The 22,856-nt window shown below is 52.3% G+C and overlaps 4 protein-coding genes across 4 annotated transcripts; 3 read left to right on the top strand and 1 right to left on the bottom strand.

The window, feature by feature from the left end:
• Positions 1-4,223: 4,223 nt before the first annotated feature.
• Positions 4,224-9,570, top strand: SMAC4_02460 (uncharacterized protein). Its single transcript, XM_003350742.3, has 4 exons — positions 4,224-5,414; positions 5,594-7,227; positions 7,283-7,946; positions 8,002-9,570. The coding sequence occupies exons 2-4, from the start codon at positions 5,829-5,831 to the stop codon at positions 8,627-8,629; spliced, it is 2,691 nt and encodes an 896-aa protein (XP_003350790.2). The 5' UTR covers positions 4,224-5,414; positions 5,594-5,828; the 3' UTR covers positions 8,630-9,570.
• Positions 9,571-9,992: 422 nt separating this feature from the next.
• SMAC4_02459 (uncharacterized protein) lies at positions 9,993-11,387 on the top strand (the record flags this gene model as incomplete). Its single annotated transcript, XM_003350741.2, has 3 exons — positions 9,993-10,270; positions 10,379-10,537; positions 10,649-11,387. 3 exons carry the CDS (start codon positions 9,993-9,995, stop codon positions 11,142-11,144), a joined length of 933 nt encoding a protein of 310 aa, XP_003350789.1. The 3' UTR covers positions 11,145-11,387.
• Positions 11,388-11,633: 246 nt separating this feature from the next.
• SMAC4_02458 (60S ribosomal protein eL15) lies at positions 11,634-13,085 on the top strand. Its single transcript, XM_003350740.2, has 4 exons — positions 11,634-11,676; positions 11,821-11,914; positions 12,167-12,323; positions 12,389-13,085. Exons 2-4 carry the CDS (start codon positions 11,828-11,830, stop codon positions 12,754-12,756), a joined length of 612 nt encoding a protein of 203 aa, XP_003350788.1. The 5' UTR covers positions 11,634-11,676; positions 11,821-11,827; the 3' UTR covers positions 12,757-13,085.
• A 1,457-nt stretch (positions 13,086-14,542) lies between these two features.
• Positions 14,543-20,376, bottom strand: SMAC4_02457 (uncharacterized protein). The gene is made up of 7 exons (XM_066089780.1): positions 20,166-20,376; positions 19,357-19,632; positions 19,231-19,251; positions 18,728-19,152; positions 18,027-18,225; positions 16,673-17,441; positions 14,543-16,618 (listed from the first exon to the last, which is right to left on the bottom strand). Exons 2-7 carry the CDS (start codon positions 19,546-19,548, stop codon positions 15,297-15,299), a joined length of 2,928 nt encoding a protein of 975 aa, XP_065947260.1. The 5' UTR covers positions 19,549-19,632; positions 20,166-20,376; the 3' UTR covers positions 14,543-15,296.
• Positions 20,377-22,856: the final 2,480 nt, after the last annotated feature.

The raw sequence follows: 22,856 nt of genomic DNA, 5'->3' as shown, positions 1-22,856 counted from the left end.
AATGCAGGGTGTCATGTCATATATCAAGGATGGCGGAAGGAAGGGGTGGTCAGGTGCCGATGATTGCCGATACTAGTCTAGGTTCCGAGATGCCACCACCTTGTGTCATTGAGTTGGATTCTGGCCATGTTGGAAAGAGAAGAATATGTGGATTACATGCCGTGGGTTGGTGGTGGTGGTGGCTGCTGGGTGGAATAAATGAAATGTGGTGATGTAGTGATGTAGTGATGTATATATGCGTGGCTACTCTAGTCACATACCACAATCAGAAAGCTCACATTTTGAGCAAAGAACAGACATATAAAAGGCGCCAAATATCGCCAAATATTGTGAAACTGCAGTTCCTCACTTCTTATGAGCTGAGGTGACTGGAGGCTCGAAAGTGCTGTATAAAGAAGTAGACGGTTCTAGGCTTGACGGTCTATAGATCCTCGGTTCTAGGAAAGTCTTTCATTGTCTCGACTCCGCAGATTCTGGTTCGTGCCTACCTCGGACGGCACGACGGGTTGTAAAGTCTGGGGAAGGTGGTATGAGCCATAGATCATAGCCAGTCGGCTCTGCTGATGGCCTTCATGGCATGTTCCAGTCACTTATCCGTTGTAAGGGGTACATTGACATACTTCTACCTGTACTAATGGAGCAGTCTCCTTACCCTGGCGAGTCTGGCTTAGGTTGTGTGCATCTATGTGGGTAGGTAATGTCCCCCTTGCCATACCTACCTGGATGCCAGAAGGGCAACGCCAGAACGCCGAGAACGCCTCTCGGTCTGCAACGAGTTCTGTCTTGGTGTCCTGCACAACGGGTTGCTGCAGACGGCTTGTTGCCTTGCTGGTCAGATAGTAAGATAGTAGAAGCTGGTCGATGTTCCTACTGGTCCACATGCCTACGGGTTTTGTGCACGTTGTTCTTAAAGAGTTCTTTACATCCGGAAGAGCGCCTCTGGCTTCCCTACGTTTCCAATTGGAAAATTTCCGAAGGATGCGTAACACGGCCTTTTTCGACGCAGCTTTACACAGATGAGGTAAGTGAGAGGGCACACAGTCCCCTTTATGACGTTCTCATGAAATGATAGTCGTGTGGTTGCGTGGTGTTAGTAGAGGCATCTGGTAGTGTCCGTGGCGGGTAGGATGAGAGATCGTCGATCTGCCAAAGGGAGGTGGCAGACCGGTATGCCACCTCCACTTTCAACAATCAAAAACTCTGGTGTGTAAGTGGCCAGGATATTGACTGAACTTTGTGGCGTGACGGAGTACACAGAGACACTCTGATAATATCGGAGCAGTTCTTCAACAAGCTTGTCTCCCTGCCTCTCCTGTTCGACATCAAGTTGCCAAGGTTTTAGGGTGGTAGCCGGGATTACGAATGACTTCTCTTGCCTTTCCTAGTTGCCTTGTTACTGATCGAGGACGAATTATTGCATAGAGCGGACCTTTGGCTCGCATATAGAACAGTTCAGACTCCACAGCTTGCTAAAACCGCCGTACAGCTTGGCCTGGCATTGAATGGAAGAGTGCCAGTGAGGAAGGTCGAGCAGACCGACCGAGAGACATGAAGTGACTGTTTGAAGGTAGAAGTGAGAATGGAAATGGGGTGGTCAAGGCAGAGGGGTCTTGGAGGGCGCCTCCTCACTCTCCAAAACTCCCCTGACAATCCGGGGTTGGGGATGCCGGACCGCCCCTTGTCGTACCCGTTGGATGCTGCGCTATGACCTCTTTCCCCAACCTTCCGGGGGGCACTTGATGCTCATCTGTCCGTCCCTTTTGCGGGGCTAGGCCGCGGGGTAACAATTTAATGAGACATGATGCTTCAGATGCCCATCACGTCGGCGGGGGCGGTACCGGTGCCGCATACGCCCCCCTCCGGTTACCTCACGTATTGACCTGGGAGTTTAGATATTTGTGAATTAGAGGGTGTACACTCGAGATACATCTGTCAGCCTCCTTCGCTTTTGTTGAGGATCGAATTTTAGGCCTCGCAGTTGCGTTGTGTCTGATATCTCTTCAGGTGGCTTGGGGTTGCTCTAGGTTGCTTGACGATAGTTTCGGGCTTGAGAACTCCATTTCGATAAAAGATCTCTTGCGTCAAAATAGCTTGTAACCAAGAATAATGCTTGGGGCCTTGGAGTTTCTCGGAGATAACTTCGACCGTGTTGAGTCTTGTTGCTTATGTCAATCTTCAGCCTGAAAACCCACGATCAAAGGCAGCTCTGGGTACCTCGAGATGTTGATCTCGCCAATTTTTTCTTTGCGCACGAGGTGGCTGACTGGGTAGGATCGACAGGTTGCTTTGCTCCATTTCTTCAGCAGTCTTTCCTTCCATGTCTTGAAATTGATTCAAGAAATGACCCATGTGTGACGAAAACCGCAAGTTGAGGGGAAGAAGTTAAGGTACACCGAGATACAGATGAATGCTTTGTAAGTTGCCCGCTGGCCATAGCTCCCGTCTCTGCCCCGCAAGGAGCACGAGCAATATCAAGTACAGGGTATCGTGTGTCTCATCCAGCATTGGGGTACTGGAGAATGGAAGGTCGACATCCAAGGAAGCGAGCCTTTGTCTTGGGCCAATCCCTTGGACTACCTATGGTAGGAGCTAGGAAGGGTATTTCCAGCAACGGGTGTACTTCTCGGAGAAGCTTTGCTTGCCAATATGACTGGACGGAGACCCGAAATCATGCTTGGTAGCTTCGAGTATACATGAAGCGCTAAAGACTCGGTAGCAGGAAAGCTGCCAGAAATGATGCTGGGAGACGGGGGGGAATGTCAAGGGAGCAAAACTGCAAAAGTCCATCGTCTGGTCGTCCATTCAGAGCGCTGTATGCGCTGCTATAGAGAGCACTGCTTGATGAAGATGCAGATGCAGCGCCATGAGGTTACATCACATTGGGCAGAGCAGTTCCAGCTCTTTCCCATTATTGGACTTTGCATTGACTCGGCTGGGTGATTTGCGGAGGCGGAATGGAAAGAGATGGATGTCGAAGTAGGTAGTGTACGGTAGCTGGGTGCGCCTTCTGTCTCCTGGCTGTTTATCGGTGCATGATCCGGGGAAGGAAGCACCGCTGTTTGGTGGGCCCCGTGATCAAAATCGGATTTGACTGCTTGATGCCAACTTCCCCTTTTGAGCTTGTTGCAGTTCGGAAGGATCCTTTGGATACATATACCAAGAGATGCTATGATTTGAAGACTCCATGCTCTACCTTGAACCCACTACCCAGAGACCTCTAGGTACTAGCCCTCGGCAGTAATATCGGTGATGGTGGGTCTAGGTCATGCCCGGAAAGAAAATCGACCCCAGACAGCTGTTTTCACCAACGGCCGGGACTTTCCCGGACTGTCAGTGATGACCGACATGTGTCTCCACAATCCACAGGGCTGGCCGTCAGATTCGGCCCCGCAAAGCGAATTGAGGAACCTGGGGAAGAGGGTGACAAGAGCACATGGAAGTCTCAGTGCGATGGAGTGATTATGACCATGATGATGGCCCAGGAGATCGGCGATCCCCCAATCCAGCATGTATGCAGATGCCCTGGACTAGTTGTGACTTGTGAAAATGGCTTGGGGAAAACCTGGCAGACCACGGTACTCGATAAAGTATAGTCCAGATAGGGGCCGTGCACTACTTGACTCAATCTCGCAGCAAGTTGAACCCTTTTCTAACTCATTGTCTTTGTTGCGGGACGACACCTGTCAAAAGAAATGGAGGGCATGGCCGGTACATAGAGTGAAGTTATACACTCAGATTCCAATCGGCCACTTTGCGTGACCCCAATATGCAAAGGTCACTGGGCGTTGCCGCCGGGTCCTAGTCTTGGAGTGTGCGGCCAGGCTCGCGGGGTTGTGACCGTCGGCGGCCACTTCCAAAGGCCCTTCAAAATGGGATGTTCGTGAACCCCAGTTGCCCTGACCGGCGAGACCACGCTAGACTCTTACATCACACCCATCACCAGGACACCACCATCTTTCCCATCGTTTGCCCCGACCGTCACTCCATTCCCTTCTCAAGTCAAGATTCTGCCCGTTGGTGTCTGCTTCTGCTCGACAATCTTTCTGCTTGTCTTGTATCCTTATGTATGGGGTAAGGACTGGAGTTAAGCTTACCATGGAGGCACGCTTGGCCTCTTTTGTTTCCGACGTATTCGCGGTTACTTTGACCTCCCAAGCAATCCGTTGACGACGCGGACAAGGTTGACTCCACACTTGAATTCATGCATGCCAGGGGGAACAAAAGGGGACGGTGCGGGACCTCCATTTATTCCTGGTCCCCAGAATCCGGCAGATGGTGCTGTGATTGGTCTTTCGGTATGGGGAGCGGAAGCGCTGATTTGCCTTTGCCACGGGGGACCATGTATTGACCGTACCAAGCTGGGTTCGGCTAGCCTGGTCCAGGATCCAGCCACTATCTAATAAGCGGCCTGTCTCCAGCCTTCCCCGCTCACCCTTCGAAGGCTCGAACCCACACCTGGTGGTCCATCCTCCGTACCATTCCATACCCGTTACATGCTATTACATACAGTACCATTCCAGCATTCTAGGCTCTTGGACCGTTCAGTGACCACTTGGATCGATCCGCGCTTCGACAGTTTGTCTCTTTTTAGTCCCGCCAGGGCCTGCTCCAGCTCCCAGCCTGCAGCTCCCTTCAACTTCCACTTCTTCTTCAACCCTCCCTCCAGTTCCCCTGGGTTTCTTTCCTTTCATCTTTCCTCGCGCTGTCAACCCTTTCCCTCCCACCCCGTACTGACCGTCCGCGACCGACGCGCGCGCAACACGCATCAGTCGCCCCTCCCTCGAGCCTGTTGGAAGACCGCTACCCGCCGTTGAACTGCGCGCATCAGCTGATCCTCCGCCCGTCCCGTTATTTTGGTCCCGAGACCCGGCTCGCAGCTCAGTTGCGCCGCTTCAGCTCGGTCACCTCCTGCCGCCGCATTTCCGTCGCACCTCCGTCGGCCTCTACCATAACTCCTGCTCGCCGAGTTTCTATGCAGGCTCACAATAATTAAAACCTTCGTCCTCTTTACCACCGATCCCAGCCGTCCTGCGTCTTCAGCCACTGTCGAGTCTTGGTGTTTCCGAGCTTCCGCCTCCCCATCATCCCGTCGCCAGTTCCAATCTATCTCATCTAGTTACACGCTGTGACTCCGGTCGGTTGTGACTTCTCGAGTTGCCCGGTCCGATCGCCGCGCCACAAGAAGCCTCTCGCTCCTTCATTGGGTCCTCTGCGGTCTATCCAACCCGCGTGAGGCACAAGTTGGTGCCCTGTACAGCACGCATTGCCCGCTCCAAGATTCTTGTGTGGAAGCCCGCCAAATCATCCGTCAGACGTTAGGGCTTTTCGGGAGCCAGGCATCTCTTATGACAGGTTTCTCGATATAGCTCAGAAAAGTTCTTTTCATCATCACCGTGCGGACTTCAACCACCGACGTATGTCTCCCTGAACCGTCATAACAATCCCAACACATCCCTGCATGTTTCTTTCTCCATGCAGTCTCCAATGACTTTGTTCGATCTTGACTACCAAGGCATTGAAAGCGTCCTTTATACTCCTTCTGTCGGGGCCGCGGCAGTACGCCTTTCTGAGTAAGCTAACATCATGCTCGCAGAACTCTGTTATAGACTTCGCGCCATCTTTTATCGACCGGTTGACGCTCGATTCCTTACACTATCCCCCGCGAATACATAAAGGACACCATAACAACTCCCACGTGTCTGTGGCTTGCCAGGTAGCGGGTGGTGTGTACAAACATTTCTGGTCAGGAAGCGTTGGCTTTGCAAAGTGGCACATCTGCTTCATATCAAGAGAGACAAGCTTGACCCGGCCTTTCAGGCTGACCTTCCATGATGAGCTCTGGCGCAGGTAAGCCTGCCTTACAGGCAAAGGCAGCGCAGGGAAATTTTGCCCTGGGTATGCCGAGCACCCAGGCGATACTGCTTGACAAGCTGAATCGGGGTTCGACTCCTGACTCCGAAGCCTTAGCAAGTTCAGACGACGAAGTTGACCCGCTCCGTCAAGAGCCTCCCCCAACCTCAACGCAAGCTCCCAAGCAACCTGTCCGCCGAGCCTCCTGGCTGAATGATACTTCTCAACCGCCGCCGCCGCCCCGTCAGCGCAAGGAATCGTTCGCGAGCACTTCCATGTCTCCCACAACTTCCCACCCCAGCACGCCAGCTGTAGACTCTGGGGTCGGTGCCTGGGGCACCCATCCGGCTGCTTCTGCGGTTCATGGCCGACCGCATGCTGGACCTGGCCCATTCAGCACTACATGGGGTGCAGGAATCTGGACGAACGATAGGAACAACCCTCCTTCTCGTTTAGCAGAAGTTTTGCCTTCACCGACATCTGGCGTACCACCTGGCAGCTCGGGCGGCTCGTTCTTTGATAACGCGCTAGCTCAGCAATCTGCTGGCTCCAGGGATGCAGTCCCAAACCCTCAGATCCCATTCCCGATTCCTCTCCATCCTACGCCCAAGACTTACCGATCGCAGTCGTATTCTGTTGGGCAGCTTGACCCGGACACATCTCTTCCTTCTGTTCCTACATCCACGGTTCTGGGCGGTCGTTCCCGTCCACTAGGCCATCCTGGCTTACAGCATCGTCCTTCTCGGCCTAGTATGTTGAGTGAGATGGCAAACGATGGCTCCATGCTTGGAAAAGTAAACGAAGACGAAGACGATGACAGTACCGGTTCTCTCCAAGGGACCAGTCAGCAGCAGTCCGCTGAAGCAAAGGCCATTGAGTCTCTGATGCGCGAGAATGCCATGCTGCGCCAGCAGAATCAGTATCAGAACTCGCGCTTGAGACCTCGGGCATCTACCTCGAGTGTGTTTGGATTGAGCAACGCGTACCTCCACGAGGCTGTTCCCGAAGAATCAGACTTTGCTGTTGATGAGCTTGATGAGGCGAACGATGGGTCTGACATGGGCAGGAGGAATCTGGCCAGACGGATGAGCGAGTTTGGCGTAGGCCCGTATCGCACCCCTTACATGGCGGATAACAGGAAAGTTGATAACGTCAACCTAAAGAGGGCCCTATGGCAAACCTCCCTCGGCTTCGGGGGACTGGGAGAAATTCCACAGAGCAGAAGGCACTCGTTTGCTGATGTGCCAGTTCGGCAGAACTCCATTGCTTCTATTGGGGAAGGGATTGCGCCACACGAACCCGGCCCTCATGATTCTGCGCCCGACTACGCTTCTTCTGGTTATCCTGATGCTATGGCACTGGCCAATGCTGCTCAAGGTACGACCAAACACTCCATCCATTCGTCTCCTCCAGAAGCTAACGTTTTCTCTAGTACAAAACTACTTTGCCGGTGGTTCTTCGCATGCCCTTGCCCAGTCGGCGTATGGCAGTCAGTTTCCGTCGCCATATTCCATGATTCCTAATGCCTACGCCAATAGGCCCAACTCACCGCATCGCAACATGTACGGCGCAGCACAGCCGCGACATGACCAGCCTCTTTACATTGTTCTTTTCAAGTGTGCCAGAGCCGATGTCTTCTATATCCAGGAAGGCACAGGACTTGCCGTAAAACCTGGCGACCTGGTCATAGTGGAAGCTGACCGGGGCACCGATCTGGGCACTGTTGCTAAGGACAACGTTGACTGGAAGACTGCCAAGGAACTCAAGGAGCACTATGCCGAGGAGCAATATAAATGGCTCATGATGTACTCTCAGAACGCAGGAATGGCCCAAGACGGTGTTGGTGCTGGCCTTATGGCGGCCTCGAACCTGCAAGGAAGTGCCGTTGGCGGCATGGGACCCGCCGGTCAACACCACATCCAGGAGCCGAACTCGGGAGAACTGAAACCGAAGTTGATCAAGAGGCTGGCGCAGGCTCACGAGATCCATGCTCTTAGAGAGAAGGAGGGAAATGAGGCCAAAGCCAAGCGAGTGTGTATGCAAAAGGTCAAGGAGCATGGCTTGAACATGGAGATCTTGGATGCTGAGTTCCAAATGTAAGTCAGCTACGTGGAAATGTGCGCTATTGTATCGTTTGCTAACTCTACCTAGGGACTGGAAGAAGCTGACATTCTACTACTTCGCCGACTCATACATCAACTTCAACTCCTTGGTTACCGATCTCTTCAAAATCTATAAAACTCGCATCTGGATGTCAGCTATCAACCCCGCCTCCTTTGCCAGCCCTACCCTTGGTCTACAGGCGCCCAGCGGAATCGGCCCCGGGGCTGTTGGTGTAAGCCGCGCCTCTGCAGCAGCGGAACGCCGCCAGAACACGCAGCAACAAGACCAACAAAGCGTTTACACTGCTGCTGGCCAGGCGGGGCGGAATATGCAGGGAGCGTTTCCAGGCGCATTTACCCCTGACCGGGCAATGGCACCAGGATCTGGCTACTCTTTGCAGACCTATCCCTGGAATTCTTACGTGCCGTTTGGGGCCGCTTCGAGACCCGGACCCGGACTCGGAGGACTATCATACGCTGTGCCGGGCATGATGCCTAATGCCGATACTTACACGGCAGGTGGTTTTCCACCGGCGGTAGACTATTCTGCACGACCACGGTACCCAACACCCCAGGCAAACGCTGGGCAACATGAGCAGACAGGCTCTGCACAAGGGACACAGGCAGACTGGGCAACAACGTTCCAAGGCCTTTCTCTTAACTCGAACCCCCGTTGATACTCCTTCGAGGTCTCTCTGGCTACCTCATCCAGATTTGGGATGGTTTGCATCTTCGAAGACGGAGACCGAATAAGGGAGCCATTCCTAGGGAACCCGTATATGAGATCCAGGGGCAACACATCAAAGTGGTCGCAGATGGACCGGGATCTCCACCGCATGACCATGATATTTGTCAGATTATTTCGCGACATTACTACAGTCAACCATCTTCGTTCAGCGCGTCGACTGTGGTTAATGGCTTAGGATGATATGGAGGCTAAAGACTGAAACACGACTTCTTTTGTTCTTGCACGGACGGAGTTGAACAAAAATGATAGACAGACCGAAAGAAAGAAAGACGACAGACAGACAGACAGACAAACAGACGCAAGGAGACATTGTATGGGATTGGACGTTTCAGCTCTTGTTATTTTACGACATGACCGAGATAATACTTTGCTTGGGGGGATCACAGACGAAGATGGCTGAGGTACTACTTCCGTCCATTCACACTTGTCTCATTCATTTTCACACACATTCATTACCTTCTTTTCTCCATGGGGGTTTTGCGGAATTCGCCGCCATTTGTGTTTTTAAGATGGTTGCCCCCAGGGGTTTCAAGATGTTTTCTGCTGAGGCAGCGGCAAGAAATTGATGGCAGCCATAGACACGCCACAAAGAAAAAAAGAAAAAGATAGACAGAGGCAACAACAACAGCGGAAAGAGACATCAAGAATATCAGCGTTGCAACGGCTTTTTTAAGTTCGGACAGGCGAGATATCATGGAACGTAATTTGTTAGATACAACAGAGCGGAACTACTGTTGTGTAGGATAAGGGCATCATGTCACGGGATACAGACGGGTTATGGCAGAGAATTGGTACATCTTCACAGGCTTTAGTTTTTCACGTTAGTGTAGTCCGTCAACTTTACAAGTACTCGTTTGACTATCTAAACAACTCCCCTACTTTGATGGTAATTCGTGTGTTGTGGAATGGTCGCAAGTATCAGATTCTAACACAAACGAGTAACAATGGTGTAGGCGTACCGAGCATCGTACGTGTGTCATGGTACTCGACTGAATATCGTATTTCGGTATTGCACGTTTAATACAGGTAGCCGCATCGTGCCTTCCAAGATGACGAAGGTACACTCCCACCTTAATGGATGGGGAAGGAGCGAAGGATGGACAGAGGCCGGCCCAACATGTCCACCGAACAAATATCCGCGACGCAGAGTTCTCTTCTTCCAATTGTGCCCTTGTTTGTAAAAACAAGTGTGCGTTCTGCCATCGATAGAGCGGTTACTTTACTCCTATCGTCCGCTCACCCTCCAACCCACCCATCTTCAACATCATCGAGACCCATCGATCCTCATAAACATGCCTCCGAAAAGAAGAACGAGCGGAGCAAACGGGCGTGCCGCGCAGACCAGACAGGAGCAGCCTCCGAAGCGACCCGCCTTGTCTCTTCTGGATACCGATGATACCGACGACAAGAAGCTTGCTGCGCCAAAACGACCTGTGAAGCGAGCGCGGAAGACGCAGGCCGAGCCGGCGCGAACTAGTATTGGTCATGGACAAGAGCCTGATGACGACGAGGAGGAAGATGAGGATGACGGCGGGAATGTCCGACAGGTTCAGGTTGCCAATATTAATCGGTAAGTTTTGAACTCCAGATATGATACTAATGGGTGCGGGTCGCTGGCCCCGATCACGGTTACCAGACATGGGCATGATAACTGACCGACCTTTCCGATCTTGCGCAGCAAACGGAGCAAGCCTCGCAATGCACAGCCGGCGACCGTCGAAGAGTACTTAATGGAGCAGAACCAGCAAGCTAAGGAGTTCTTGAAGAGCTTCAAGGCGGAGTTATTGGAGAGTCAAAGCCAAGCGGAGGAGAGTTTAGCGGAGTTTAAGCGGGAGTTGTAAGTCCAGGTGGTTCCTTCTATGGTCTCGTTTACAGCTGGGCGAAGCTCGAATCAAGAAAGCATCCAGATGATCGCAAAGTGCAATAGTAACGCCCCTCTCCCTCCAAGACACAACATCCAGACGAACGACGAGGAAGATTTCCGCAGAGTCTACGCGACCCTGAAGGCAGCCACACAGGACAAGACGAAGAACCTCAAAGGCATTAAGGAACCGAATCCCTTGTTCACCCAAGGGGAACAACTTACCAAGATATGTCGTGACATCCTTCAACGCCACCAACTAGCCGACAGAGACTCGCAGCAGCACAAGCCAACTGTACCACGAGAGATCTGGGCGCAGGACTACCAGAAGATGCGGCAGTTGCTGGACTACGGAAGGAAGTACGGAGAAAAGATGGTGGAGGGCATCATCAGTCCTGATGTCAAGAGCGATGATAGTCCATCCAAGGATGGGGAGAAAGAAGGCGGACTGAGTGAGCCGGAGACACTTGCTGTTGGACTGTTTGACAATTCGAAGAAGAAGAGTGCAGAGACGGAGACTTGGGGGAGGGTGGCACACGCTCAGGTAAAGGCTTTGGCGGCTGTTGTGCGGACTGTGCCGTAGAGTGAGGGTGGATGTTGAAGGCGGAGGTAGGAGCTTGTAAGGTATCGAGGACTTGAACATGATGGTTTTCTGTTGTTCGTAGGATCATGTCATTGTCTGGAGGCCATCGACAAGAGGAGACCTGTCAAGGCAACGATGTGGAGGATGCGGCTTGTAGCTGGCGAATTATTCGAATTCTTTCTATTGATAGTATTTCGAGCACGGCGGACACATGCAGGACCAATTCCAGATATTTCACCCTTTGCTTGACATGGCATCAATTTGGTCTTTGCGTCAAGTGAATGGCGTTGCCCCTGCCAAAAGAGCACAGTCTTGGCGGAGTGTCGTTGATGTCGCCAAGACTTCGAATTTGAAGTGGGGCTGGAGTGCACGAGCCACTGTACGCTAGCCCAATTAGGACTAGTTGCCAGGCGGCACGCAGTTAGGGCTTTGCTCCTCTCCCTCACAACATCCAATTCCTCGAAATTTTTGAACTTTCCGCTGGTGATCTTTCCGTCGACTTCACTAACGCAGGAATCAACCTCGGGGTCTGGTACGTACGCGCCCTTATCATTTTCCGTCCGCTATCGAATCCGCTTTACTCTCTTTTCGCAAGAGCTGTAATTCTGTCGCTCCTTTTGTTCTTCTTTTTCTTTTTTGCAGCCAGCGACTAACCGACGACATTTGGTGTTTGCAGAGTCAAAATGGGTGCCCTCAAATACCTCGAAGAGCTTCAGAAGAAGAAGCAGAGCGACGTCGTTCGCTTCCTTCTTCGCGTTCGCTGCTGGGAGGTTAGTTGAAACAAAGCATCCACCGATCGAGAACGGTTGCCGAAGAATATTTGTGGACGGTCGGCCTTTTTGGCGAGAGAACCTGTCTGATGGGAATAGTGGGAGAGCGAGTTCTACGAGAGGATTCATCCGCCCCCCGCGAACTCACTCAAACACTCGTTTCTGTCAATCTGGGGGACCGCGCCGAAATTTTCCGAGCCACCGTTCTTGCTATACACTCGTTGAACATTTGCTGAGAGTGCATCAATATAGCTTCGCCAGTTGAACGTCATCCACCGGGCCTCGAGACCCAGCCGCCCCGACAAGGCCCGCCGCCTCGGCTACAAGGCCAAGCAGGGCTATGTCATCTACCGCGTCCGTGTCCGTCGCGGTGGCCGCAAGAAGCCCGTCCCCAAGGGTGCCACCTACGGTACGTTTTCTCCATAGCAGAGTTTGCGATGGTGCCCAATTCAGTTCGCTAACAACTCCCTACAGGCAAGCCCACCAACCAGGGTGTGAACCAGCTCAAGTACCAGCGCTCCCTCAAGTCCACCGCCGAGGAGCGTGTCGGCCGCCGCTGCGCCAACCTCCGCGTCCTCAACTCCTACTGGATCAACCAGGACTCCACCTACAAGTACTACGAGGTTATCCTTGTCGACCCCCAGCACAAGGCCATCCGCCGCGATCCCCGCATCAACTGGATCGTCAACCCCGTCCACAAGCACCGCGAGTCCCGTGGCCTCACCGCCACCGGCAAGCGCTCGCGCGGTCTCAACAAGGGTCACCGTTACAACAAGACCCGCGCTGGCCGCAGAAAGACCTGGAAGCGCCACAACACCCTCTCCCTCTGGCGCTACCGGTAAACGGGTCGCCCACGAGATCCGTAGTCTACGGGATCTGGTGTTGGATCTGGCTGTTCTGCTCATTGGCACGCTCTTTGGCTGGGTCTTTGGGAATCCAGGCAACGTCTGGTTGTCCTGCTCCTCTTCATGGTCTCGTCAACAGCGACGATTTCTTGAGTGCAAATCAGCGCTGGGACACAACGGAAAGAAGGGTGAAACGTCGGCGTGGAGTTGTGGAAAATCCAGCTAGCTCACCAAAATGGACTACTGAACGCATTTTCGGGTGCTGCATATGATACCTCTGTCTTTTTAATGACATTCTGATGATCATCGTACTTTGTGATTCCCATATCTTTTTTCTCTTACAGTTCGCTGCCAATGAATCAAGTGAACTTTACCTATGGGCTGATTCTTCTTTTCCAAGTGATAGTGTTCCTCGGGTTCCTGTGCTCGAATCAACTTCACGAGCTTCAAGATGGTCAAATCTCCAAATCCAATGGCCTCCCAAATTCTGGTGACCAACCCCTTTTCGTCGAATGCTTTTCTCCGTCAAATTCGTTTTGCGTGTTCTAGACCTGTTTGTCATTCAGCAGCGTGTGTGGTGGCGACAAAGCGGGTAAGGGAACAAATCCTGCACTTGAATGAATGAATGCGTAGGTGATATGACTTTACGAGCGTGTGATCGTGATTTTCGCATATGTACGAGAAACGCCTCTTCGTAGGCCAGCAATGTCAACATGGTTGGTTATCTGTAGACCAAATGATGGACAACGGCACCACCTTTGCGGTATGCCAACACTCAAGTCGGTGACTATCTACTTACTATCCTGCCTTACACTGACAATAAGGAATTCTTCTTTTGTCTCTCCATTTTACTACCAATACTCCCTGCCCCTCGCATATACCTATATGAACATGGACGACGATGAATGCAGTTGTCATGGTTCTAACGCATTTCTTCCCTTCTCATACGTTCTATGTATGAAGTGAATGAATGGTATGCCGTACCTACAAGTATACACAGTAGACTAGGTGCCGGGTCCGGCTCCAGGCTCATTCATACCACCGGCAAGTAGAAACTCCAGTTAGGTTAGGTTGGTTAATACATTTGAGACACTGAGGAGCCAAGATCAAATCTGGTAGCTACCTGCCTAACTCTACCCGGGACCGACTCCGTAGTATGGTAGTGTACTTAACTTAACGTCTGTGTATGGGAGCTACAGTATTAAGGATGACGCAGTCGTTCAAATGGGTCGCTCGCTACCTTTGTCCGGATTTTGGTCCCTCCTTAGTAGCAGCGGTTAGGTTCGAACCTTTCTTCGCGAAGGCGGCTTCGGACGACCTTTTTTTACCCCTTTTTTCAGTACAGTACCCTCTCAACTTTTCGACTACTTCCTTCCTTCCCGTACGGCTTTTAAAAGGTATTTGTTGTCTGACTTTACTCAGCCAGTCTGTCTGTTTCGATTTGTGGGTTCAAAAACCTTCTAGACCTACCCACCGTATGTATCGAGCTCTGTGTGGGTTCCGCTATTCTTCGTTGGATAGATAGATAGCTAAATCGATAGATCGGTATGTCTACACGGTAAGGGGGTAATGATCACGATACGGGTCGTCACATGGAAAGGGCGGATGGCTAGGCTGGAGGACAGCAAAAAGCTCGATCAACCAGTGAACTCAGTCAAGCTCGTTCTGCTGAAAACAATCGGCCAATAATATCTCAGCAGTCTGGAACCTTTCTTTGCATAGTAAGCGGTGAATATGTTGTTACCTAGATTAGGAGCCCGGTACGCCAGCTATTAACTGTGACCTATCTTCGGTCGCCTTTGTGGGATGGGAGGTGTCGTCAGCCTCATTAATGACTACACCTGGCTAAGAGGAAAGGGCAACACCATGTGAATCTCAAGAGATGTGCAACAAGACGGAGTCACGGAGGAATTCCAAGACAAAACGACAACCCAAGAAAGTAGGAACCAACGGAACGGAAGATTCGAATATTAACCTTGAAAAAGCTCTATGTAGGCTACGTATGGCAACCTGACCGAAAGCTACCTATGGTACCTCCTCATCTTCCCACTATCAAGAATCGAGATTCCGAGCTTGAGATACGTAGTGTACAACAAAGCAAAAAAAAAGATTGCTTAAGCTCGAAGAAATTCCTCTCTCTCTCTTCCTGTCTCCCTCTTCCATTTTAGATCGCCATCGTCGCCTGTCCGAAACACAGTTCGCTGATAAATAAAAACCGTTCCCCAATACCAACCAGTATTGAACGTTACCGACAATACCATATCAGATCAGATCAGACCAGATCAGAAAAAAAGAAGGAAAAAGATCTCTCTTGTCTCTTTATCTTGGCAAATTATTTGTTTGTTGGAAACTTCGCCCAGCACCGTTAACGGCGTTAAGAGAATAACGAAGTCAAAGCCGTCCGCGGAAGAAAACTCCCAAACCAAGCGGGCGGATAAGTTAAAGCCATGCCGTTCGAAATGTATCTTCGCCTCTCATCATACAATCACACCTTTTTGCTGTCTTCCTTGCCAAGACGCATCGCACCGCATCACGGCTTAGACCCAGTTCTGGCCATTCTCAGCCGGAGCGCCACCAGCGGGAGAAAAATGCTGTTGCTGGTTCGCGTTCTGAGGATGAATGGCCTGGATCTGAGACTGCGCTGCAGGAGGTGGAACCGTGATCATGTTGCTTGCGGGGAACACAGCTCCCAAAGGACGTCCGTTGCCGCCGCCGTTGATGCTGTTCGCGCCATTTCCTACTCCGCCGGCATTAAGGATTGACGTGTTGTTGGACATGGCACGGTTGTGTTGCGCAGGGCGGAGAGGAATCTGGCCGCTTGCCGGATCCGCAGGAGTCGCTTGACCACTGTTGCTCGTGCCGCTCTGGATTTGGTTGTCGTAAGTCTGGACTTTGGCCTGGATGCGGCGGCCGTAAGGAGTCGCGCGGACAGCAGGCAGATGAGGACGGATGGCCTCAACCAGCTGGTGCTTCATTCCCGGGGTGGCATAGTCCAGTGCAGTTTGGACAACGTAGTTGCCATACGAGTCTTGCATAAGCTGCTTGATCTCATTCTGCGACATAATCTCGCTGACGATCATGTCCTTGGAGTTAGGAGAAGCACAACGCAGGCACTTCTCAACCACATTGGAACTGAACTTGTGCTTCGACAGCTGGGGAATCCGGCCGAGGAACTGGCGTACAAGGGGCTCAGTAAAGCTCGGCTCGTTCAAGTCGATGATGTACTGAACAACGTAGTTGCCGAAGGGGTCCTGGACGAGGGTAACGGCATTGGCTGTGATACGCTCAATAAGCCAAATCTTCTTGGATCCATCGGCGTGATCGATGCAGCGCTGAAGAACGCAGCAGCCGTGGCGATGAGTGCCAACTTCAACGCAGTTCTGTCCAACTGCATCAAAGATGAAGCTGGCATCGGTGGCATCGAGCTTGTTCAGACATTTCTGAATGACGTGATTGCCGTTAAGATCTTGAATGAGCTCAACGACGCGGTTGCGAAGAGCCTCAATGATAAGGTTGATCTGAACAGGCGAGCTGACAGAATCGATCATTTTCTGGAGGGCTCGGGTGCCATGAGCATTCAACGCGATGCGGACCATATCGGGTGTTGCATTTCGAATGAGGACAGTGCGCTCGTCTTCACTGCAGAGCTCGAGAAGCTTCTGGCAGAGGTAGTTGCCGAAAGGATCGGTCATCAGCTCGATCACATGTTGGTTGGTCTCAAGCCAGATCATGTGGATCTGTTCCTCGTTACGATCGTCCAGCTTCTTCTGTAGGTAACGACAGCCATGCTGGTCCTTGCAAAGTGTGTAAATGGTGCCGACAACCTGCTCGAGAGGCAGGTTGTTGAAGCGAGACATGGCTGCCATAGGAAAGTTAGCAGTCTGGCAAGATCTGGGAGTTGCGATATGCTCACCTTCACCGTCCATTGCACGGCGGCTCTGGATAACACGGGCCTGACTATCGTGGGGCTGCCTGGGGCTTCCGCCCCCGTTGTACAACGCGCCATATCCCGTATAGTTTTGAGGGGCATACATGGCTGATGGATTGTTGTTGTTGCCAACAGACATGTTCTGCATCATCATGGGCAGGTTTCCGTATCCAGCGTTATTGCCAGGAGGGGTATAGTTGGGGCCCGGTGGGTAGTAGGGATAGGGCATCGCTGGTGCCGTCGAGGTCAAGCCCGTGTTGACTGTAGCAGAGGTCTGCTGCTGGGGGGCAACAGGCCCGAAGGGTGCAGCATTGGCGTGTAAAGTCGAGGTGATGGAAGGGTAACCGCCGTTATCACGGCCGTTCGTCAAGCCGGTATCACCAGAAAGCTCACGTGTATGGCGCGCAGCCATGGCACCAGCGGGAATACGGCCAAGGCCGGCGTTGTGGTTATGGAAGTGCTGCTGGGCGTGGTTATTGTTAGACTGACCGTTCGTAGACTTGAGGGTCGGAACGTCGTTGGCGGAAAACGACTGCTGGAGTTTCGGGGGGCTGGCCAAGATGTTGCTGATAGCGGGCGACATGACGGAACTTGGGGTCGCGTCAGCAGAACCGGCTGCGCTCTCCTGGAAGAGCTTCGCGCCGTCCAGAGAATGGCGAACGTTTGCAGGCTGAGTGCCGATGGGAGTCAGCTCAGGCGAGGCCACTGAGCCTGTTCCGCTTGCCTGACCAGAACCGATAGCAGACATGCTATGCTGTGAGCGATGCTTGTTAATGCTGTTCCAGCCGGTTGCGCCAATACTATCAAGACCAAAAGAATGACCTAAAACGTCTAACGCTGAAGAAGCAGACAGCTTTGGGAGGGATAATGAGTCAACACAAATCACTTAAAAGCAAAACTTGGGGGAGGGGTGAAAGAGGATGAAAAACCGGTACGAGGGTGAACAAACAAAATAAACAAGACTTCCACTGCGCTTATCGTACACGACAATTTGCGGGGCGTTTTGTTGACAGTGATGGTGCAAATGAGGGCAAGAGAGATGCGTGGAGGAAGGGGAAGCAAGGTGATTCAGGAACAGATGTTCGTGCTGTCAGGTGTGTGGGGGGAGAGGGTGTGGGTGTGGCTTTCAAACCCGCAACTGCCTGGGGCACCAAACATTCACCGGCATCTGAGCACCTCACGGTGTGGACTTTTCGCAAGCCCTGAAGGCTCATTTGCCTACCAGGTGAATTGAATCTGAGCCGGAGCTGAGTGACAGGACCGATCGAGAATATCACTTTCCGTCACGCAACCAGTGGCCGCAACTGCCCATAGCAAACGGAGAAAAAGCCAAACTCACCCTATTGGAATATCCTTGCTGTCTAAACAATGTAGGGAAAGCGTCTGCGCTGCTTACTTGCCCGGTGGGAGTCGCTCTGCCTTCTCCCGTGGTGTCTTCTTCGTCGTCGAATAGAAATCCAGCTGTGTTGTTGCTGTCTTCGAGCCCAATATCGTACGACGTGCGTGATCGCGTCACGGGCATGGAGTAGCGGTTCGTACTAACGGTAGATCTCTCGTTAACGTTGGAGTTGTTTTTGGGGTCGAGATTGCTTGCGGAAATGATAACAGAAGACGACTGCTTTGAAGGATACAGTAGGCAAGTTGTAAGAGAAAGGCGCAAGCGTGTTCTTTTATAGACGAAGATTTAACTCCAGAAGAGAAGCACCATTCAGACAATAGCAACCTTTGTAGATGAGTTCCCACTTGGGTGGATAATCTAGTTTGCTATTGTTCTCTATTCTCCTCTCATGAATTGCGATCGAGATGGGATGAAAGAGAGATCTCTGGGATCCGGCAAAGGGGGAAGCCTGGGTATGAGCAAAGCGAGGCAGAAAGATGGGCCGAAACTTCGGTACCCTTTACAATCAAATTCAAGGGGTTGTGATCTCTTCTTCAGCCCCATAACAAGAACCGCAACGGCCTCACATCGGATAGCAGCGCCTTCGCAAACTGGGGGTAGCGCAAAACATGTCGACGACTTGGAGTGGAGGAAGTACTTACGCTTTGGTGGAACGATGGCTGGTGGGATCTTGACGTACAGCCTCTTCTTTCTCATCGTCGTCACTGTTCCTTCGTGAGCCTGGCCCTGAGAGTGACGGCAGTTGGTCATCAAAGGCTAACCGCATGGGCAGCATCCCTGACGGCGGAGATGTAAGCAAGGAGCGGGTTCCACGGTTGACGAGGCCGGTCGAGTGCCGGTTCGGGCGGGAAAACATGGAAGGAAAGCCTCTCGAGGCATCGCGATACTCGGGGGGTGTGGTCGGCTCGGACTGGTGGCCGGCGAATCTGCCTATCTGCAAATCCTCTGCCATCTGTGCCAGCTCGCGCTCTTCCTGGCGCTGCTGAGCGTCCAGTTTGGATAGCTCGGCTTCGAACCGGCGCTTGCTCTCTCGGATTCGTTCGTATTCCTGTCTCTTCTTCTCTAACTATTGTCAAGGCAACCGCAAAGGGCCATAAGGTTAGCGGGCAACCTTGGCCGACGTTGCGAACAAGTTGCGACGTACCAGCTGAACCTTGTGGAGAGTCTACCAAGCATGATCAGCATGATCTTCCATATCCAACAAGCATCTGAAGTCACCGTCCCACCTGCACCCAAAGAGCAGAGGCGGCCAGGACACGGAAGAACGTACAGCAGCAGGAGTAGCAGCAAACTCGGTGGGCTCGGGTGGGCGCTGAGAGCCAGGTATAAAGGAGGATAGTGTTGGTACATGACCCGACTCTGCGGTGAATCGGCGCGGTAGGGAGGGGCCGGCCCTGTTGACGAAGGAGGGCGCCATTTGCGATTCGCCTCGCTGGGGCTGGGGGCGGTAGAATTCGTCCATGGTTATCTCGGCTTTACTCTTGCTAATCGATACAGGTTTGTTGTACAGGGCGATGGGTTCGTCGGCGGGTTACTCCCTCTATATCTAATACCATACACTTGCGTTAGTCAGTCAACCACTGTTTGAGCGAATACCAGAAGGACGGGCAGCGTGAGAAGCAACACATAAGGGCCGCAAGCCTGCCGGGTATGGCCACGTAAAGCTCAGTTGTAATGATGCATGGTTGACCCCTCGGCAAAGTCGCAGTTAGAATAGGTCCTTCGGGGTTCCGCTCAGCCAAGTTATCGATTCTGGAAGCTCCTTAGCGATGCTGACAAGTGGTGTCCATGGCCGTCCGAAGCTGTGGGCAAACATGGGACCGCGCTTGTAGTTGAGCGTGTCCTCAAGACTAGAGCAGTCTGAGTACCTCTACGGCGCCTATTCCGATACTGCGGGCCTGGCATTGAAATGGCGCCGGCCATGACGAGGACGAGCCCGTGGCTCTCGTTGTCCCAAGCCTCCGAAGTCGCGCAAGCCGAGAGGGGGCCGGAAGCAGCCCGATGAGTAGCCCGGTGAAGGTATCCAAATGTGGTGGACGGGATGCGATGGAAGGAACGACGTCAAGCTCACCTACCTACCTATCGTAGAGGTACCAAAAGGAAACAAGTATCTCGTTCGTCGGCGCACGTATACTTTATACACGCTGCGCCCCGGGAAGCCAGGAGCAACAAGTTTGGGAGCAGTAGTAATACAGAAACAAAGGGCGAAGAGAGATGGGATGGTAAGAGTAAGCCTGACGACGGGTTGGTAGGTCGAAGAAAGAGGTAGAGGTGTCACGGTCGGTTCGTTGGTGGCACCGTGGGCAACCTACTACCAGTACCTACGGATGGGGATGCGCGAGAGACGATGCCACTCGCTCCTCTCTCGCACTGAACCTCAACCCCCAGCCCAGCCTGCCGCTGCCGCTAGAGCTGCCGCTGGTGGCCCATGTCACTTGTGGATGCCCTCACCTCAAAGGATGTACGTACCGATACAAGAGGACATGCTGCATGCTGGGTCCGAAAAACCCCTGACAGCCAGAGGCTAGTGGGTGGGACGTGCCTCAATTCCGCAGTGGATGGACGAAAAGAGCCCAATCATTGGATCTGCTGCCCAAGGGCGACTGCGCTGCTTTGCACCCTTTGGAGGAAGTACTGGTACTTGCACCTACACTACTGTCTGAAGCTCTCCTCGAAGCTCTCCTCGTCGATGCTGTCCTCTTTTCCGCTTCCCTTCTTTGGAAGTTGGCACCAAACTCCGAATGAATGCAAATGGCTGCAAATTCGGCGTGTTGGTGTGAAATTGAAGCATCTGGCCACCTTGGTCGAAAGAGCCCCAAGTTACCAATCCCTCGAATATGTAAGCAAAGGTCTTTTGGTCTCCTCCTGGTTGCTCTCCAGAGTCCAGCGAGGTTATCGGATCCGGTACATAATGGTCCTGATTGTTTCCAAGCTGTTAGAGGTAACCTTCTATAGGTCCAAATCCAACCAACCGGCCTATTTTTGGATACAGCGGGCAACTACCTATTCAAGTTATCAACATGCATTGGCGCCCACAATAGTCAATGTGCTTTCAACCATGAATGGATGCGATTCGAGATTCAAGCATACGGTACCCTTACTTTGTCCCTCAAGATCTAGCATCTTACTACATTGCCCTTATTCCGAGACATATCGCCTTACTAGGAATCTACATTGATTTACAACGGGACATCAGACACGCCTGGTAAGAAAGTCCTGAGGAATTAGCGGTGTATATATAGGCGTCGCCGTTATACGGCCTGCAGCGAGGCAATCCAGGAAGAGCCCCAGGCTGCCCCAGGTTCTCCAACCCGCGCCCTTGCGTCCAGTCTGCAGCTGCCCCTGCGCTATGTTAGGCCTTGTCTGGATCCGCATCGTGATTGGTTAACATCAGAACTGAGTGTCGTCGTCCCAGAGGGGTTACGGGTTGCCGCACCCGAGTTGACAAGGCATGGGAAAGGTAGCTATGACAAGAGGGGGGGGTAAAACAGTGATAGGCACCCATCATTGTTCAAGGCTGGACACTGTGAACTTCACCTTTGCTGTTTGGCTCAAAAAGTGAGATCTACACTACCGGAGCGTCACTATACGTCACCCTAGATCTACGTCAGCCAGGTGATGCATATGGGAGATGGTATAAGTCCCGTTCTCGTCAAAGGGCACCGTACACTAGATCAAGTCAAAAGGGCCGCGTCGAGCACTTTGAGGAGCATGTAAAGTTCAAACACGGTCTCGTGGTCTCTCGTCGCCTTTTGCAATTCCAAGCTTAGCTCCTCTCTTCTTCCCCACTGCTGGGTTCGGTTCCCAAACCGATTCGAGCAAGGGAGCACCCTGCTTGGGGAACTCGGTTGGTGGAGCATCCTGGAAAAAGATGGTGAAGTGAGGTCGGAGGCTGCATTTCACCATCTAAATTATTTCCAAAGAGTCAAAGTCGTTGACCAAGAGGTCCAAGGCCGCTGTGTTCACTCTTTCTTATTTCATCCTTGTTATGTTTTCTTGATATGTCCAGGTTCGATCAACTATCGTCTATAGGCCACCGGATGTTATCGACTTACCCAATGTCAAATGGAAGAGAAGAAGGGTACAGCATCCCAAACTTTGGCTCTCGACGTTCGTGTAACCAACCAAGAGCATCAACCCCAGGTTCCGCGGCTAGAACAGTGGGCATCGAGGTATTCAAGCAACACGCCCTTGTTGGCTGGAAGTTGGCAAAACCAACAAGCATACCGTCATCATCGGGGCAAACACCACCGTTCAATGGAGTGGATGGATATCGAAGGAGCTTCCCAACGACCCTTGGAGCGGCTGGCTCAAATATCACACCCTCTCGCCGCCTTGGGATCGTATGTGTATATGGCAGTTGCCGTTTCGAAGCAGGTCACCAAGTTCCAAGCGTTTGTAAGTGGTGATGAGAAGAGGGGTCTCGCTAACCTACGTCAGCCTCAACCCCACATTTTGGAACATGTTTTAGCGAAGGAACCCCCCCTCTCTCTTTTCAGAGCCAGGGACACTGAATAGATGGTGACAGGCGCAGGCAGCGGGAACAACATCTTCTCCTTGGAGTGCTGTTGGTGAAGATGGCCAACAAACAAAGACCGGAAAGGACCAACGTAAACGACAGGTACTATTCTACCCTGGTGTTGTATGTACGAAAGCATCTGACGCGAAGGGCAGCACTGGTGGTGTCTGGACACCCAGCTTTGTCCAGCATGTTGTAGAACGCACCGAGACATCTTGTGGAGTTGTGCTACTACCAGACCACAGGTGTAT

The sequence above is a fragment of the Sordaria macrospora genome, chromosome 5, assembly GCF_033870435.1.
Source record: "Sordaria macrospora chromosome 5, complete sequence".
Lineage (NCBI taxonomy): Eukaryota > Fungi > Ascomycota > Sordariomycetes > Sordariales > Sordariaceae > Sordaria > Sordaria macrospora.
The sequence above is the reverse complement of the archived record's forward strand: the minus strand, read 5'-3'. Positions and strand labels throughout refer to the sequence as shown.